General features: G+C 47.5%; 1 protein-coding gene across 2 annotated transcripts in view; it reads left to right on the top strand.

Annotated features, from left to right (window-relative positions):
- Nucleotides 1-14,672, top strand: part of LOC145361309 (F-box/WD repeat-containing protein 1A) — a 33,906-nt gene extending 19,234 nt beyond the window's left edge. For both annotated transcript variants that reach the window (XM_080216964.1, XM_080216963.1), the window contains 8 exons: nucleotides 6-143; nucleotides 838-956; nucleotides 3,985-4,234; nucleotides 7,065-7,183; nucleotides 9,330-9,440; nucleotides 10,579-10,657; nucleotides 12,191-12,382; nucleotides 13,529-14,672. In XM_080216964.1, coding sequence (XP_080073090.1) covers nucleotides 6-143; nucleotides 838-956; nucleotides 3,985-4,234; nucleotides 7,065-7,183; nucleotides 9,330-9,440; nucleotides 10,579-10,657; nucleotides 12,191-12,352 — 978 coding nt within the window. In that variant the 3' untranslated portion in view covers nucleotides 12,353-12,382; nucleotides 13,529-14,672. The remainder of the gene's footprint in view (nucleotides 1-5; nucleotides 144-837; nucleotides 957-3,984; nucleotides 4,235-7,064; nucleotides 7,184-9,329; nucleotides 9,441-10,578; nucleotides 10,658-12,190; nucleotides 12,383-13,528) is intronic.
- The last annotated feature ends 4,874 nt before the right edge of the window (nucleotides 14,673-19,546 follow it).

Below are 19,546 nucleotides of genomic sequence, written 5' to 3'. Positions count from 1 at the left end.
TTCAGACCATTGAGTCCAACTGGAGATGTGGGCATCACGGTTTACAGCGGATACACTGTCACAGCGAGACCAGTAAAGGGGTTTACTGCTTACAGTATGACGATCAGAAAATTATCAGTGGTTTACGTGACAACACTATCAAGGTAAATGGAACAGAGAGCGAATTGAAAAATATCTTTTGACAATCTGAATCCAGTCAGTGACCGGTTTGTCATAGCTTTGTGAGTCACATAGTCTTTGGGTTGAAGTTGTGTTGTAATGGGGATATGCACAGTAGGCCTGGCCTGTACTATCTCTGCCAATCTCCCCTGCAAATGGTGGAGGGAAAAGGGTGAGGAGCCTGTCATTGGTGGAGAGTGGGGAGCCTGTGATTGGTGGCGGGGAGTGGGGTGACGAGCCTGTGATTGGTGGGGGGAGTGGGTGACGAGCCTGTGATTGGCGGGGGGAGTGGGTGACGAGCCTGTGATTGGAGGGGGGGGGGGGGAGTGGGTGACGAGCCTGTGATTGGGGGGGGGGGGAGTGGGTGACGAGCCTGTGATTTGGGGGGGGGGGGGGGAGTGGGTGACGAGCCTGTGATTGGGGGGGGGGGGGGGAGTGGGTGACGAGCCTGTGATTGGGGGGGGGGGGGGAGTGGGTGACGAGCCTGTGATTGGTGGGGGGGGGGGAGTGGGTGACGAGCCTGTGATTGCGGGGCGGGGGGGGGGGTGGTGGAGTGGGAGGGGAGCCTGTGAGTGGTTTTGGGAAGATTGTCTCACAGTGGGATTAGCGACAAGCAGTCATGGCTGGTTTAATGACATGAAAACCAGTGGTGATTTCTGACATCTGTTCACTCTTCAGATTTGGGATAAGAACACACTGGAGTGTAAGAATGTTCTGACAGGGCACACTGGCTCCGTTCTGTGTCTACAGTATGATGATAAAGTCATCATCACTGGATCCTCCGACTCCACTGTCAGGTATGTGGCTGTCCAGACTTGGCGATTGGGATTGCTCTGTATAAACCACACTGGGATGTAGAGAGGGATCTGAAACATTCTGCTTTGCCCCATCAACTCCCTTGTTAGACAGATTGAGGGTTCTTGGGGTCAGGCAGGAAAGTGGACCTCCAGTCACAGTGGGATTCATCGTGATGTTCCAGAATGGCCAAGTGGACTTGTGGGGCTGAGTGGCCTTTTCCAGTTCTTCTTCATTATGGTTACAATGAGATAATGATAGAGATTAAATCTCAGCACACAGACTCTGTCTGCATGAGTTTCCTCCCACAGTTCAGAGATGTGCAGGTCAGATGGATTGGCCATGCTAAAGTGCCCCAGGGTAAATGCATGGATTATGGGGATAGGGCCTGGGTGGGATTGTGGTCAGTGTAAACTCGATGGGCCAAATGACTTCCTTCTGCACTGACGGAGTCTATGATTCTTGAGCCATTTTCCGGCTCCCAGGGGTAAAAGGCCAAGAGCTGAACCCACTGCACCACCCAGGTTCACTGCTGATGTGTTCTCATATCTTTGTATCCTCACTGGCTGCAGGAGAGGTCCCAGAGGATTGGAGGATAGCCAGTGTTGTTCCTTTGTTTAACAATGGTAGCAAGAATAATCCAGATAATTACAGGACGCTGAGCCTTACATCAGTGATAGGGAAATTATTGGAGAGGATTCTTCGAGAAAGGATTTAGTCCCACTTGGAAATAAGTGAACGTATTAGTGAGAGGCAACATGGTTTTGTGCAAGGGAGGTCATATCACACGAATGTGATCGAATTTTTCGAGGAAGTGACAAAGATGGTTGAGGGTCGGGTAGTCAATGTCCACATGGACTTCAGTCAGGCCTTTGACAAGGTCCCTCATGGCAGGCTAGTACAGAAGGTGAAGTCGCATGGGGTCAGAGGTGAGCTGGCAAGGTGGATACAAAACTGGCTCTGTCATAGAAGACAGAGGGTAGCAGTGGAAGGGTGTGATCCTGAATAGAAGGCTTGACAAGTGGTGTTCCCCAGGTATCAGTGCTGGGACCTTTGCTGTTTGTAATATGTATAAATGATTTGGAGGAAAATGTAACTGGTTTGATTAGTAAGTTTGCGAACGACACCAAGGTTGGTGGATTTGTGGATTGCGATGAGGAGCATCAGAGAATACAGCAGGACATAGATCAGTTGGCGACTTGGGCAGAAAGATGGCAGATGGAGTTTAATCTGGACAAATGTGAGGTAATGCATTTTGGAAAGTCTAATACAGATAGGAAGTATTTCGTAAATGGCAGAACCCTTCAGATTATTGATAGATCGAGGGATGTGGGTGTACAGATACACAGGTCACAAAGTGGCAATGCAGGTGGAGAAGGTAGTCAAGAAGGCATACGGCATGCTTGCCTTCATTGGCTGGGGCTTTGAGTGTAAAAATTGGCAAGTCATGTTCACCTTTATAGAACCTTAATTAGACCACATTTGGAATACAGTGTTCAATTCTGGTCACCACACTACCAGAAGGATGTGGAGTTTTGGAGAGGGTACAGAAAAGATTTACTGGGATGCTGCCTGGTATGGAGGGCATTAGCTAGGAGAAGAGGTTGGAGAAACTTGGTTTGTTCCCCTTGGAATGACGGAAGTTGTGGGGCGACCTGATAGAAGCCTACAAGATTGTGAGAAGCATGGACAGAGTCAGTAATTTTTTTTCCCAGATGGAAGACTGAATTACTAGAGGGCAATTACTTTAAAGGGCGAAAAGCAGGTGCAGAGGGACCTGGGGGTCCTTGTGCATTAGTCGCAAAAACCCAGCCTGCAGGTGCAGCAGGTGATCGAGAAGGCGAATGGGATGCTGGCCTTTATAGCGAGGGGGATTGAATATAAGAGCAGGGAGGTCTTGCTGCAGCTGTATAGGGCATTGGTAAGGCCGCAGCTGGAGTACTGTGTGCAGTTTTGGTCGCCACACTTGCGCAAGGATATTTTGGCCTTGGAGGGAGTGCAGAGGAGGTTCACTAGGCTGATACCGGAGTTGAGGGAGTTGGACTATGAAGAGAGACTAAATAGACTGGGTCTGTACTCGTTGGAGTTTAGAAGGATGAGGAGGGATCTTATAGAGACGTATAAGATGATGAAAGGGGTGGATAGGGTAGAGGTAGAGAGATTCTTCCTGCTCAGAAAGGACAGCAGGACTCGAGGGCACAGCCTCAAGATCGGCGGGGGGCAGTTTAGAACAGAGTTGAGGAGGAACTTCTTCACTCAAAGGGTGGTGAATCTCTGGAATTCTCTGCCTGTTGAAGTGGTGGAAGCTACCTCGCTAAATATATTTAAGACACGGGTAGATAGGTTTTTGGTAGGCAAGGGAATTAAGGATTATGGGGAGAAAGCGGGAAAGTGGAACTGAGCCACTTCAGATCAGCCATGATCTTATTGAATGGCGGGGCAGGCTCGAGGGGCTAGATGGCCTACTCCTGCTCCTATTTCTTATGTTCTTATAATTATGTTCTTATGGGCACAGGTTTAAGGTGCGAGGAGTAAGGTTTTAAAGAGATTGACAAGGCAGATTTTTTTACAGTAATGGGTGCGTGGAACTCATTGCTGGGAGAAGTAGTGAAAGTGGATACGGTTGTGGGTTTGAAGGGGCTTCTTGACAAATACATGAAGAAGATAAGAATAGAGGGATATGATCCCCAGTAGGGGAGGGGGTTTTAGTTCAGTCAGGCAGCATGGTCAATATTGGCTTAGAGGGCTGAAGAGCCTGTTCCAGTGCTGTAACTTTGTTTATTCTTCTCTTCGCCTCCCCCCTCCCTCTGTTTCCCCCTCCCTCTCTCTGATCGCACTGAGTCCTGCTTTTTAACCGTGGCTGCTGTGTGTTTGCTTTGACCATTGCAGGGTGTGGGATGTTGGTACAGGGGAGCTGTTGCTCTCTTCCTCTCTCACTCCCTCTGTCTGTGTCTCTCCCTCTCCCCCTCTCATCGCACCGAGTCCTGCTTTTTAACCATGGCTGCTGTGTGTTTGCTTTGACCATTGCAGGGTGTGGGATGTTGGTACAGGGGAGATGTTAAACACACTGATCCATCACTGTGAGGCTGTTCTCCACCTTCGCTTCACCAATGGAATGATGGTCACCTGCTCCAAGGATCGCTCAATCGCCGTCTGGGACATGAGCACTTCCACGGATATCACCTTGCGCAGAGTGCTGGTGGGACACCGTGCTGCTGTCAACGTGGTGGACTTTGATGATAAATACATTGTTTCAGCTTCTGGGGATCGGACAATCAAAGTAAGATCTCTCACCACACCTTCCTTTTCTCTCTTCCAGTGTTTCATTTCATTCATTTACAGGATGTGGGTGTCGCTGGCTGGACCAGCATTTATTGCCTGTCCCTTGTTGCCCTTGAGAAGGTGGTGATGAGCTGCCTTCTTGAATCATTGCAGTCCCTGAGGTGGAGGGCAACCCCTAGTGCCCATGAGTAGGGAATTCCAGGACTTTGACCCAGCAACTATGAAGCAATGGCCAATATATTTTCTCAGTCAGGGATGGTGAGGGGAATCTCCAGGTGGTGGTATTTCCAGATATCTGCTGCCCCTTGTTTTTCTAGATAGTGGTGGCCGTAGGTTTGGAAGATGCTGTCCTTTCTCTCTCTGCCCCAAGTATCTAATCTTGATTGGAATAGAAAGTGGCCATTTTCCCTTTTGAGCAGATCTATACACAAACTCCATCTATCCATTTTTGCTCTATGCCCTTTTGATTCAAGGAACAAAAAGAAAATTACAGGACATGAACAGGCCCTTCGGCCCTCCAAACCTGCGTCGATCATGCTGCTCAAGTTAACTAAAATCCCCAACCCTTCCAGGGACCATTACCATTCCCACCCTGTTCGTGTATTTGTCAAAACATCTCTTAAAAGTTTCTAACATATCCGCTTCTACTACCTCCTTTGCAACGAGTTCCAGGCACTCCCCACCCTCCGTGTAAAAAAAAACTTGCCTCAGCCAATAGAAATCTTGCCATCTCAGCAGACAGGGGTAGACCAGTGGGTGCATTGTGACCAAGTTTGTCAGAGAAATATTGTACCAACTCTTCCCAACAATAGGACACTGTGTGCAATTGAACTGCAATTTCCAGCACACAGGTTCTGTTGCAGACTGGCTTGGAACAGCTCATCAGCAGAGCAGCTTATTGATCCAGTTTTCTAAACATTTTCCCATGAGCTCAACTTCCAAGAATGTTTCCAGGGAACCTGGGCATCTGAATACACATTTGCAAATTGCTGTACCTTGTCGAGTGCTGATATCTCTGAACCTCTCAGCCGCAATCTGGTCTCTATCTATTTAGAAGGGCCTGAAATGATGGGCCTGAAATGCCTGCCCAGTTCGTGGAATAATATACCTTGAAATGTCCCATTGTCAGGACAAGCCCAACTCATTGACAGTCAATTAATTCTTTATGCAACATAGTGACTGCTGCTTTAGTGCACAACACACTTGCCAAATAGTATAAATAAAGCTTCTGTAAACAGATCAGACCAAACCCCAGTGAATATTGGCTCAGGTACAGAGCCTTAGGAGAACTCTCTGTTCCGGCTCAATACATATGTATTTCGTTTGAACAAGTTCTCAGTTTAATAGCTCATCTGAAAGATGGCAACACTGTGATGGTGCGAACCCTCCGGTAGTGTCAGGCACCCTCAGTACTGTCAGTCTGACATCTCAGCGCTCCCTCGGTTACTGCATTGGGATTGTAAACCAGCATTTTGTGTTCCAGTCCCCAGAATGGGACTGTTACTCACCAATTTAATATTTCATTAATAATAAATAAAGTGAAAATGCTGGATAAACTCAGCAGTGGAGAGAGAAACAAGAGTTAACATTTTGAGTGTAAATGATCCTTCTACAGAAGTCAGATTGTGATTGTAGAGGGCTGTTTTTCAAACTGGAGGCCTGTGACCAGCAGTGTGCCTCAGGGATCAGTGCTGGGTCCACTGTCACTGATCGTTATATTAATGATTTGGATGAGAATATAGGAGGCATGGTTAGTAAATTTGTAAATGACACCAAGATTGTGGCACAGTCAGTCGTGATCAGTTGGGCCAGTGGGCTGAGGAATTGCAAATGGCTGATGAATAGCAGTTTAATTAAGATAACTGCAAGGTGATGCATTTTGGTAGATTAAACCAGGGCATGACTTAGTGAGTTAGTGGGAGGGCATTGGGGAGAGTGACAGAACAAAGAGATCTAAGGGTACAGGTTCATAGCTTCTTGAAAGTGGAGTCACAGGTGGACAGAGTGGTGAAGAAGGCATTCGGCATGCTTGGTTTCATCAGCCAGAACATTGAATACAGGAGTTGGGACGTCTAGTTGAAGTTGTACAAGACATTAGTAAGGCCACACTTGGAATACTGTGTGCAATTCTAGTCACCCTATTATAGAAAGGATATTATTAAACTAGAAAGAGTGCAGAAAAGATTTACTTGATGGGTTGAGTTATAAGGAGACACTGCATCGACTAAGTCTTTTTTCCTCTGGTGCAGAGAAGGCTGAAGAGTGATCTTATAGAGGTCTATAAAATAATGAGGGGCACAGATCAGTAAGATAGTCAATATCTTTCCCCAAAGGAAGGGGAGTCTAAAACTAGAGGGCATAGATTTAAGGTGAGAGGGGAGAGATACAAAAGGGTCCAGAGGGGCAATATTTTCACACAGGATGGTGAGTGTCTGGAATGAGCTGCCAGAGACTGTAGTCAAGGCAGGTATAGCTTTATCTTTGAAGAAGCATTTCGACAGTCAGATGGGTGCAATGGGTATAGAGGGATATGGGCCAAATGCAGATAATTGGGACTAGCTTAGGGGTTTTAGAAAACAGGGTAGCATGGACAAGTTGGGCCAAAGGGCCTGTTTCCATGCTGTAAACCTCTATGACTCAGTAGCTCCTGATGTATTTTTGCTTTTGTCAGGATGATTCCAAGCTCCTAGTCAGTCTCAATATTTGTTCTGAGTTCAGAAATTTCTCCCAGCTCCTTGCCCTGGCCTTGTGTTCTTCAGATTCCCTGATAATATTTCAGGAAGTGTTTGCCTAGCTGTTTTGATGCGAGTTTCTCCTTCTCCCTTTAGGTGTGGAACACTGGCTCCTGCGAGTTTGTACGAACGTTGAATGGACACAAGCGAGGCATCGCCTGTCTGCAGTACAGGGACAGACTCGTGGTCAGCGGATCTTCTGACAACACAATCCGGTATGTCTGTCCCATTTCACACCCCTCTCCAACTACGCTGCCCACTGCAGGTCATTGCTTCAATCAGTCTGAGTGGCTGTTAGCCCATGTGCTAGAACTTCCAGTTCAAAGTTTCCAATGATAGCATCTTCAAATACTCGGTTTGTTCTGTAAGAAGTCTCAGAACACCAGGTTAAAGTCCAACAGGTTTATTTAGAATCAGAAGTTTTCAGAGCACCGTTCCTTCCTTGGGTGAGTGTTCAGGTGAAGGAGCAGCGCTCCGAAAGCTCCTGCTACCAAATAAACCTGTTGGACTTTAACCTGGTGTTGTGAGACTACTTACTGTGCCCACCCCAGTCCAATGCTGGCATCTCCACATTGCGGCTATTTGTTCTGGGCAGAACGGGACCGTGTTCAAAGCAATAACTTGAATTTCTACAGTATCTTGCGTTTTGGATTGTCCTGAAGCACTTGGAAATAATTTGGTGCTTTTCTGATGTGACATTGTGCTGAAAGTAGCGACCAGCAAACTCCCACAATCAGCATTGTGTTGACAGCCAGTTAATGATATTAGTTGAGGTATAAATACTGACCATACAGAGGAACACCTCCCTTACTCTTACTCCAGTCACGACCTAGATCCTGATACACGATTCAATGGCACCTCCATCACTAGACCATCACCTCCATAAGAACCAGGAGCAGGAGTCGGCCATCTGGCCCCTCGAGCCTGTTCTGCCATTCAATAAGATCATGGCTGACCTTTTCATGGACTCAGCTCCACTTACCCGCCCGCTCACCATAACCCTTAATTCCTTTACTGTTCAGAAATCTATTTTTTGCCTTAAAAACATTCAATGAGGTAGCCTCAACTGCTTCACCGGGCAGGGAATTCCACAGATTCACAACCCTTTGTGTGAAGAAATTCCTCCTCAACTCAGTCCTAAATCTGCTCCCCCTTATTTTGAGGCCATGCCCCCGAGTTCTGGTTTCACCCACCAGTGGAAACAATTTCCCTGCTTCTATCTGATGTATTCCCTTCATAACCTTATGTCTCTATAAGATCTCTCCTCGTTCTTCTGAATTCCAATGAGTATAGCCTCAGTCTCTCCTCGTAAGCCAACCCTCTCAACTCCGGAATCTCCTCTGCACCCTTTGCAGTGCTAGCATATCTTTTCTCAAGTAAGAAGACGAAAACTGTACACAGTACTCCAGGTGTGGCCTCACCAGCACCTTATACAGCTGCAACATAACCTCGCTGTTTTTAAACTCAAACCCTCCAGCAATGAAGGTTCAAATTCCATTTGCCTTCTTAATTACCTGCCGCACCTGCAAACCAACTTTTTGTGATTCCTTCGGCCTGCACTGAGACTGTGTGCAGAAGTCTCTGGACTGGGACTTAAAGCTGTCTGATATTGAGGTGCAGATGTTCCCTGCTGAACTGTGGGGGGAATATTTGCTTGTTGCCCCGGGTAGCAGAAACTGACAGACTTCTCCCACCATTTAACAAGCAGTGATCACAAGATCTCTCCTGTGGGATAATGGTACTTACAAAGAAGGCTGTGTAACACCCACTGACATTTCTTTTCCCTCCAGTTAACTCACTTATAAAATCACTGCTCATCTCAGCAGTCATCGCTTGCATTTATATAGAAGTAAAAAGTTTATTTGTTAGTCACAAGTAAGGCTGACATTAACACTGCAATGAAGTTACTGTGAAACTCCCTAGTCACCACACTCCGGCACCAGTTTGGGTCAGTGCATCTAACCAGCATGTCTTTCAGACTGTGGCAGGAAACCAGAGCACCCGGAGGAAACCCACGCAAGTACAAGGAGAATGTGCAGACTGACCTAAGCTGGGAGTCAAACCCAGGTCCCTGGCACTGAAAGGCAGCAGTGCCAACCACTGCCACCATTCTGCTCCGTCTTGAACATTAGAAAAGATTTCACAGAGCTTCACAGCAACGTTATCAGACTGAAACTGAGGAAGCAACCTGGGGAAATATTAGGATAGATGGTCAACAACTTAGACTTGGAGCCAGGTTTTAAGGAGCATCTTAAAGAGTGGAAGTTAGTTTGGGTTTCCATGCTCTTACCCAGTTTTTATTTTGTGATACATGTCCATGGATGACTTTCTGAATCTTTGATGGATCTGTGTCTTGTGCAGGTTGTGGGATATTGAATGCGGTGCCTGCCTGCGAGTTCTGGAGGGTCACGAGGAACTCGTTCGATGTATCCGATTTGACAACAAGCGAATAGTTAGTGGAGCCTACGATGGGTATGAAAAGAGAGAAATACTATTAATTTATCACATCCACAGTCACGGAGCATTCCCAATCGGCTTTAGAGTCAGTCAGATAGCTTCCAGAATATAGTCACTGTCATCGAATGTTTCCTCTGGAAGATGGCACCCCCGCCAGTGCAGCACTCCCTCAGCGCTGACCCTCTGACGGTGCGGCACTCCCTCAGCACTGACCCTCTGACAGTGCGGCACTCCCTCAGCACTGACCCTCTGACAGTGCGGCACTCCCTCAGTACTGACCCTCTGACGGTGCGGCACTCCCTCAGCGCTGACCCTCTGACAGTGTGGCACTCCCTCAGCACTGACCCTCTGACAGTGCGGCGCTCCCTCAGCGCTGACCCTCTGACGGTGCGGCACTCCCTCAGCACTGACCCTCTGACAGTGCGGCGCTCCCTCAGCACTGACCCTCTGACGGTGCGGCACTCCCTCAGCACTGACCCTCTGACGGTGCGGCGCTCCCTCAGCGCTGACCCTCTGGCGGTGCGGCGCTCCCTCAGCACTGACCCTCTGGCGGTGCGGCGCTCCCTCAGTGCTGACCCTCTGGCGGTGCGGCGCTCCCTCAGCGCTGACCCTCTGGCGGCGCAGCGCTGACCCTCTGGTGGCACGGTGCGGCACTCCCTCAGCGCTGACCCTCTGACGGTGCGGCACTCCCTCAGCGCTGACCCTCTGACGGTGCGGCACTCCCTCAGCGCTGACCCTCTGACAGTGCGGCACTCCCTCGGTACTGACCCTCTGGCGGCGCAGCGCTCCCTCAGCGCTGACCCTCTGGCGGCACGGCGCAGCACTCTCTCAGCGCTGACCCTCTGGCGGCGCAGCACTCCCTCAGCACTGACCCTCTGGCGGCGCAGCGCTCCCTCAGCACTGACCCTCTGGCGGCACAGCGCGGCACTCTCTCAGCACTGACCCTCTGGCGGCGCAGCGCGGCACTCTCTCAGCGCTGACCCTCTGGCGGCACAGCGCGGCACTCTCTCAGCACTGACCCTCTGGCGGCGCAGCGCGGCACTCTCTCAGCACTGACCCTCTGGCGGCACAGCGCGGCACTCTCTCAGCACTGACCCTCTGGCATGTGTCTTCATGTTGATTTAGTTTGGCCTCTTTCTGTTTTGTTTTAAAGCAAAATTAAAGTGTGGGACCTTGTGGCTGCATTGGACCCGCGATCGCCTGCCGGCACCCTCTGCCTGCGAACGTTGGTGGTACGAATCCAGCTTCTAACTCAATTCCACATGTTCCTTAACCCTGGTGCTTGTATTCTCATCAGTATGCTTTGCTGTGTGATCACACTTAGCCTGGAATTAGAAGGTTGCGGCTTTCAACTTCATTTTGTAATCTCGGAGTAGCTGAAGTTGACGTGAAGGTTCATAGAGCAATGAGGAAAGCAAATGTTGAGCTGACCTTTATAGAACAAAGAAAATTACAGCACAGGAACAGGCCCTCTAAACTGTCCAACTGAACTAAAACCCCTTCCTGGGACCATTATCCCTCTATTCCCATCCTATTCATGTATTTGCCCAGCTGCCCCCCACCCCCCCACCACTCCACCGTGTTTAAAAAAAAACGTGTGCTTTGTACATCTCCTTTAAACATCCCCTGCGCACCTTAAACCTGGGCCCCCTCTTCCACCCTGGGAAAAAGCTTCTGATGATGCATGCTGTCCATGCCTCTCATAATCTTGTAGACTCCTATCAGGTCGTCCCTCAAACTTCGTCATTTAGTGAGAACAAACCAAGTTTCTCCAGCCTCTCCTCACAGCAAATGCCCTCCATATCAGGCAACATCCTGTTTTATCTTTTAAATCTTTTCTGTACCCCCCCCCCCAAAGCCTCCAAATTCTTCCGGTAATGTGGCAACCAGAACTGAACACTGTATTCCAAGTGCAGCCTAACTAAGGTTCTCTAAAGCTGCAGCATGACTTGCCAATTTTAAACTCAATGTCCTGGCCAATGAAGGCAAATATGCCATAAACCTTCTTGACTAGCTTCTCCACCTGCATTGCCACTTTCAGTGCCCTGTGTATCTGTACACCCAGATCCTTCTGCCTATCAATACTCTTAAGGGTTCTGCCATTTTAAAAAAAAGACAGCATGGGCAAGTTGAGCTGAAGGGCCTGTTTCCATGCTGTAAACCTCTATGATTCTATAAAGCTAAACACAAAATCAGCAATTATGGGTCTTGTCCAGTCCATTGCCGTTGCTGTCAGCTGTCTGCTTTTTCCGACTGTATTACACACAGCAACATTCTCGGCTTTATACTCAGAGACCTGCTTCAACACCAGGATCTCTTCAAAAGCTATGAAAAGGCAAACTTAGTACCTGCAGACTGAACCTTGCTTATTGTCATTCACCTTCATCAGGTGAGGGTAATCATTCCAAAAGCTCGTGCTAAACCTGTTATAAACCTGTTGGACTTTAACCTGGTGTTGTGAGTATATTCCAGACTGTGCTCGAAAGGTAGTTAAACACTAAAGAATAGGGTATTGGGTTTCCAAGTGGAGTTAATTTAGAATATCAGCCATGACCTTATTGAATGGGGACGCTGCTGTACAGCCAATTCCTGTGTTCAAATTTGCTCAGAAAGCAAATGGAAAATTGGCTGGTTTGGGGGAATGCTGCACTTCCGTTTCCAATATCCAGTGATTAGCTTCAGCCGCAAGAGTGTGAAGTCAGGTCATGAGCCTTTTTCTTGTAATGTTTACATCACATCCTCTCCCATTTCTCCCTTTCGTACAGGAGCATTCTGGGAGAGTGTTCCGGCTTCAGTTTGATGAATTTCAGATCGTGAGCAGTTCTCATGACGACACCATCCTGATCTGGGATTTCCTGAATGTACCATCCGAGCAAGGAGATGGCTCGCAGTCAGCACCCCGCACGTACACCTATGTCTCCAGATAGGTGCAGGCGTCTCGTGTCAGACCAGTCATGGTAAGGAACAGAAAGTGAACGTGAACCCCCCCCTTCTCCCACTGTGCCTTCCCCATTCCTTGTGAAAGGATGCGGGGTGAGGACCCTACTTTCTAGGTCAAAGGAGGATGCACGCAGGAGCCTGGGAATTCAGTTTTGATTCCAACCGTGAGCCCCTTTTTAATAGAGGCAGATCGGGGTGGGCCAGGCAGCTGTGTCATTCTGCTCAAGCAACAAGTGGTTAGAGAGATGGCTTGCAGATCCTAGTAACCCAACAGCAAATCATCAAGCCATAATAACCAAACGGCAAAGCCTTTCCAACATTTGAATCAATCCAAGCTTCAATTGTTTCGCAATGTTGCAAAATCCAGAACTGTTGTAAGCCTTCCAACAAGCAATTAGAAAAAGAATGCAGGAATGTTAGTAAACTGGAAAGAGTGCCAGAAGATTCACAAGGATTCTACCGGGACTTGATGGATTCAGTTATCAGGAGGGGCTGGATAGACTGGGACTTCTTTGTCTGGAGTATCAGAGGCTGAGGGGTAACCTTATAGAGGTCTACAAAATAATGAGGGGCACAGATCAGCTGGATAGTCAATATCTTTTCCCAGTGGTAGGGGAGTCTAAAACTAGAGGGCATAGGTTTAAGGTGAGAGGGGAAGGATACAAAAAAGACCCAGAAGTTGCTGGCAGAGGTAGTAGTAGAGGCGGGTACAATGTTGTCGTTTTTTAAAAAGCATTCAGACAGTTACATGGGTAACATGGTATTGAGGGATACGGACCAAATGCGGGCAACTCGGATGAGAGTAGGGGCTTAAAAAAAAGGGCGGCATAGACAAGTTGGGCTAAAGGGTCTGTTTCCATGCTGTTAACCTCTCTGACTCTATGGGCATTTGGTGACTTGCTGTATCTCAACAAGTCTCTCCGTGTCCGCTGTAGGCTTTCTGTTTTTTATGAAAACTTTGAAAGCCATCTCTTATCAAAACATGAGGTTTTGATGTCGGACTTGGGAAGGAATAAAATGAAGATGTCACGAGGGTCAGGAGCCACAGTGTGGCAAGCTGAAGAAGTCCCTACAACAGCTTCATGCCTTGGCTTTTGAGACGACCAGTTCATTTCCCTGCTCCCTTGTGCAAAGAATTGACATCTCTCCCTTTTTCTCTCTAGGATGTCCAAAATACAGCTTTTAGGCACTTAATAAAAGAACCCGATCATGAGCCACACATTCATACCAGGAAGCGGTCATTTTGAAGGGGAATTATTTCAGGATGTGGGAGAGTGAGCAGTGGGAGTGCCTGCTCACTGAAGCATTTCTGAGAGAGAAGAAAAATAAATCCCCACATATCATTGCATCAGCGGAAGAAGCTTCAACTGGATCTCCACCTCCATCTCAAAGTAACGCAACAACACCCGGTTAATTTTGTAAATTTGTATGGACTGATTTCTTGAAGGAACTTTAAAGACGAAGGAAAAAAACTAAAAGAAAAATCTTTTAAAAGGGAACAGCAAGAAGGGCCCCTGGAATTGGCGATGGGCATTGCTGAAATCGCCAGCTCTGGACTGTTGTAGATTATTTGTCCTTTCTCCCCCTTGCTGTCAGAGCTTAAGGAGGTTTCCCAACTCAGTGCTGAGCCCCAGAGAGCAGAAGATCCCAGGTGTTAGCTGGAGTTGGTCTAGGTGTCCCTGGAGATTGGAAGCAAGTAGGTTGGAGGAGGGCTTTGGCCAGGGGAGTGTGGTTCAAGAGAGAAGAAATGGAAATTGACCCGGTCTGCTTTTCCTAAATAGTAACCTATGTTCCTCCCTGCAGGAAAGCAAGGACAGAATCAGTCTCTGCTGTTGATGCCCACGGCAAAACAGCCCGTTGAAGGATACCAGCTGGGGTGGAATGGTGAAAGGTTGCTGCCTATGGAACTGTGCCCCAGTAAAACTCTGCGCCTTCCAGAGAGGAGGGGGGGAGAGAAGTAGACATTGGGCATCAAGGGTTTGAGTTGAGTAAGTTCCTTCGGGGTGTGTTCTGATGGCATTTCCTGAATGAAACATTGCAGCTTTACAGTGGGGAGTGTGATGTTGCGATAGTTCTCCTCTTAATCAGCTGCCCTCACTGGAAATAACAGTGGCATTGTGAACATGTGTTTCGGGGCAGTGCAGTTGCCTGATAGATTTATTTTGCAGGAATGAGGTACGGCACCATCCTTTCATCATTTCCTCTTGTCCATCTCGCCATCAATTATTAAAAGGAATTCTACACAATATCACCACTAATTGGATCATTTGGCAACCACAAACCCACGTTGATCCTGAGCTGACGGGGGGCAGGGTGTGGATGGGTTGGAGGGGGGGTGGGGGGGAATGGGTTGGTGATGGATTTGACCTCTGCTCCTGTTTCCATGATCCCCAAATAGCCATCACGTTGAGGGCAGGCTCGAGCCCAGCCACTGAGCTCAAGAGCGAGGTTAGTACTGGGGGGTTATGAGGGGAGTGACTGCCAGCCCCCTGACAAGTGGGCCCTTATCCCAGCAAGAGAGTGGCAGCTGCCTAAAGAGTTGTACCTAGGGAGGTGTCACCTGGAGTACCGCATCACATTGAGAAACCCAGACGTTCAAGGTGGGAGAAAGCTGTCAGATACGGCAACAGTGCAGAAGGGGCCTCAGCACTGCTCTGATTCACACCTATGATGTTGTATAATTCTATGTCATTACCTTCATTCTGAGAGGAAGGTGATGTATTGTGTTGCTAGAAGCCAATGTGCAATTTACAGTTGCTATTGTACAGTTTGTGTATAGTATCTTGTGTTTAGTTTATTTTAAAAAGTATTCTCTGTAAAACTTTTCTTTTAATCATTGATGAAATCCCACGGCTCTTAAAGGTTCGGTTTTAGTAGTGTCTCATGACGGCAGGTCCGTGTTGTGGAGAAGTTTTTCTTTTGGGGGTGGGGGGAATGGTAGTTTGGGTGTGTTACATTTCTTTTCTGGTTTTTGGCTTCCCCCACCCCCTCCCTCTCCCCATCCCCATCCCCACCCCTGAGTTGAACACTACAGAAAGTTCCTGACCAAGACTGCCTTAACCACACGGAGTTGGAGGACGCTGCTACTTCCAGTTAGTCCCCAAACTCTGGGTATTTATGCCACTTTGGACTTGGAATTGTTAACCTTTGGGGGTGGGAGGGTGCGGAAAATGAGGGTAAAAGCAGGTTGACCCCCTGCCCCCCAACTCCACTCCAATGCCAGGGGCAGGTTACCAGGCCCCGGGTTCAGTCTTCACTCTGTGCATTGAGTGAGCTGCTCGTAGCCAAGGAATCAGAATGGGTCGGCGGGAGGGGAAGGGGAAGGGGAAGGAGAAGGAGAGTGTCTGCGGAAGAGGTAGCAGCAAATGGACTCTGTACCCAATCCAGGGATTCGTCAAGAGTTCACTGATAAAGGGTTAGGGGGCCAGGGGTGATGCCTCAAATAGTCAAAGCTCATCTACCTTCAGGGGGTGACCAGTGGCATTTGGGCCAGCTGTCTTTTGGGAAGCTGGACTTGTGTTGCCTTGTTGGCAGGTGGTGAGACAGAGAACCATGCTGTTGTTTTAGACTCATTCTTCCCCAAAAGGTCCTCAGCACCTGACACGAAGGTAAGGTACTGCAGTTGCTGGAATCGAAACCAAAAACAGAAAATGCTGGAAAATCTCAGCAGGTCTGACAGCGTCTGTGGAGAGAGAATAGAGCCAAGGTTTTGAGTCTGGACGACTCAGCTCAATCCTGACGAAGGGTCATCCAGACTCAACGTTGGCTCTAACCTCGCTCCACAGACGTTGTCAGACCTGCTGAGATTTTCCAGCATTTTCTGTTCTTGGCTCAGCATCTGATTTCCCCACCACCTAACGACCCTCAAACAATCAGGCAATGCCCAGGTTTCTATTGAATGTCATTTTTCCACAATACAATTCCACTCAGTCCACACCGCTCCCTTCCCCATGCTCGCGCACCTCTGTTTTGCAGTGGGGGTAAGATGCTCTTTTATCTTCTCTTTTTGCAGTGCGGGGAGGTACAGGCTCCTCTTTTATCATTTTACTCTGGCTTCCGTAGCAGTTTGTGCTATTTTTCTACATTCTCTTGTTTCAAGGTATTGTTTCTGTGGATTATTTATGTAGCCTTTTTGAAAACAGAAAATGCATTCTTTAAGATATGTGGTTCGCGATTAAATTGCAGTTTATCATTCTCCCAACATGCAAAGATTTCAAAGGTCAGAAATGATTCTGTTTTCTTTTGAGACTCCAGCCAGCTCCCTGCGACTCTTAACTCCAGTTAAACATTCAAATAGCGTGAGTAGGTCCAAGCATTGAGCATTGAAAGGTTCAACCCTACCTGTGTCCCATCCAGAATCGAGAGCTTATTTTCCATTCCTTTAGCTGCTCACTTACTTGGTCATCTGTCTTCACTGAGTGATTGAAACGTTCTTATGTGGTATTTGTAGACACATCTCCCAAATGGCCAACTCAGATCATTTACATTGCACTTACAGCTTCACAATTGGCCTTTCAGTCTTGCTGGTGTTTAAACTCATCAAGAGCTCCTTGCACTCCTCGACATCTGACTCCGTCAATATATCTTCCCATTCCTTTGTTCTCCATCTGTTTATCTTGGTCTCATCGTGAATACATTTGTACTGCTGGCCTCAGCTACCCTATGTGGGAGTGAGTTCCACAACTTCACTGTCTGGATCAATTTCCCATTGAATTATTAGTAACTATCTAACAGTGGTTCCACAAGAAGAACATCTCTCTCTCTCTCTGTCTGGCATCTCTGAATTCTTTCATAATGTTAAGCCTATTGTTCCAAAATGGCTTTAAAAATTAAATTGTAAGAGATTCCCCTAAACTCTTCAGGCTTTTCTCGAAGAAAATAAATTCCGTTGGCCACATTCTCACAGGAGCATCCTTTACTTCCGAAATCAAAGCGATATGAATTATTATCTCCTTCCTGCACATTCCCTCCTCGTGTGTGACCATCCGCCTACCAGGAAGAGTAGAACCAAGGAACACAGTGAATCCCTCAGTATCATGGGAAATGCTTCCTCTGGTTACAGTCACTTGATACACGTAGAGAGAGAGAACTTTATTCTTGGAGGGAGGGGGATTAAAAGAAGTTTGTCAAATGTGTTTGGTATCAGAGTCAAGATGTTTGGGGTCTTGTGTGGTGGCTCTTCAGTGAGTAAATGGCTGTGGTTGGCCAAAGCTTGGGAGTCTTCTTGAGAATTCCATGTTGCCATGGGATAAGGATGAACAAAATGACCTTTTTGCCCCACTTATGTTGTTGCAGAGGTCAGTGTTAATTGAATCAACATGTGATGACTTGGCTTTTTCACATCTAACTCGGTAACCTTCGACAAATCCTTTCCTCCCAATCTCACTCAAAACCACTACAGAGAAATATTTTACCAATGAAGTGTTTTCCAATTGCTGACTAAAGAAGGAGGCCAGTCAGCACATTGTGTCTGTGCTGATTCATTAAACGAGTGATCCTAATCACCTGATAATTCACATTGCTTAACTGCAATTTCTCCTTTACAAACACTTTTCCAATTCCTTTTCGGAAGTTACCAGTGAATCTGCTTCCACCGTCCTTCAGGCAGTGAATTCCATATCACAACTTGCTGTATTATTCTCCAAATTCTCGTTCTCTTGCCAGTTACCCTTGAATCTGTGTCCTCCACTTAATGACTTCCTCCTGCTGGACAACCCTTGCTCCTTTCTGCATCTAATGTATTGAACCTTTCATCACTGTCAGCACATCAATCTTCCTTCAGCTTCTCTGCTCAGAGGAGAACAAGCCCAGCTTGTCCAGCCTCTCCACATCACTCGGGACCCTCAAATCTCTGGAACCAGACCCTAGACACCTCCTCTGGCTCCTCTCCAAGGTCTTGACGTGCTTCCGAAAGTCTAGTCTTGAGAGGCCGATGCCAGTGTTGGTAGGAGGAGTTTCAGATTACACCAGCCCTCCCTTCAGCCCTGAAAATACAGTAAAATGGCAGTTCTCGCACAAATTCCAGTCGTATCACACTTGTGTAGAATGTACAGCACAGGAACTAGGTCCAGTAACTGGGTGACCTAACTGACTTGTTTTTTGTTTGCATAACCTTTAACCTCGCCTATAATTTTGGGGAAAGGCTGGCACCAGGCCTGGTGGTCAGATTTGATCCTGTGTGTGATGTCCAGGTCAGTTGCAGCTTAGGGCCGAGGCACAGGAAGGATCTATGGCCCGGTGGTCACCTCTGTACTGCCCGTTCTATATCCATACAATTCCTTCAGTTAACAAGCAGCAGGCTTTAATTTTCCTGAACGCAGCCAATTAACTGAGGGTGATTTCAAGAGAGTGGGGAAATCGTATCCCACAAATGCACTGAGCGGCAAGGGAAATATTAAACCTCCTCAGCAGGGGCAGGGACAGTCGTGTATAACCCACACAACCCTGGTGTATAACCCAGAGGGAGACTGGTCCATTGCCCCTGTGCTGTCTCCTTTGGGAGAACTATTCATTTCAGTCCCTTACTCTTGCATACTTGTCCTTGTCTAATATTGATCCCATTCCCTTTTGAAAATTCCAACTAAATCTGTTCTCTCTCCCTGTTCGATGTTGTTCCTCGATCATTCCAGATCTTTTTTTCCCAAACAATCTTCCCATCATCCCTGCTTCTTTGGCAAATCTCTGTGAATCTGGTAACCAGATTCGCCCACCAAAACAGTTTCTCCTGATCAAAACCCTGCACTGGGTTTTGGTCTCTGCAGCCAGACAGAGATGTAAAATTCCAACTCAGTCCACAGCTTCCCCTCACTTTCACTCACTTCAAACTGAAATGACATTTGAAAGTTTTTTTTTTGTGTTTTTTAATATTGAAGCAAAGCTTGAATGGGAGATCTGCTCGTGTTACAGATGGAGAGACACAGGGTGCTGTGATTATCATGAATGAAAAATAAATGAATTGAAACATTCTGGGAGTTTTTTCTGTTTGGTGTAATGTTACCTTTCTTCGTGTTCCTGCACCTGCTCAGGACACTGGGAGGGAAGCCCATTCACTCCTCTGTGCATCGGTCAGAACACTGAATACAGGAGTTGGGACGTCTTGTTGAAATTGTACAAGACATTAGTAAGGTCGCACTTGGAATACTGTGTGCAGTTCTGGTCACCCTATTATAGAAAGGATATTA

The sequence above is a fragment of the Carcharhinus amblyrhynchos genome, chromosome 34, assembly GCF_965287045.1.
Source record: "Carcharhinus amblyrhynchos chromosome 34, sCarAmb.v2.hapA, whole genome shotgun sequence".
Taxonomy (NCBI): Eukaryota; Metazoa; Chordata; class Chondrichthyes; order Carcharhiniformes; family Carcharhinidae; genus Carcharhinus; species Carcharhinus amblyrhynchos.
Note: the sequence above shows the minus strand (reverse complement) of the source record. Positions and strands in the feature narration are given on the sequence as shown.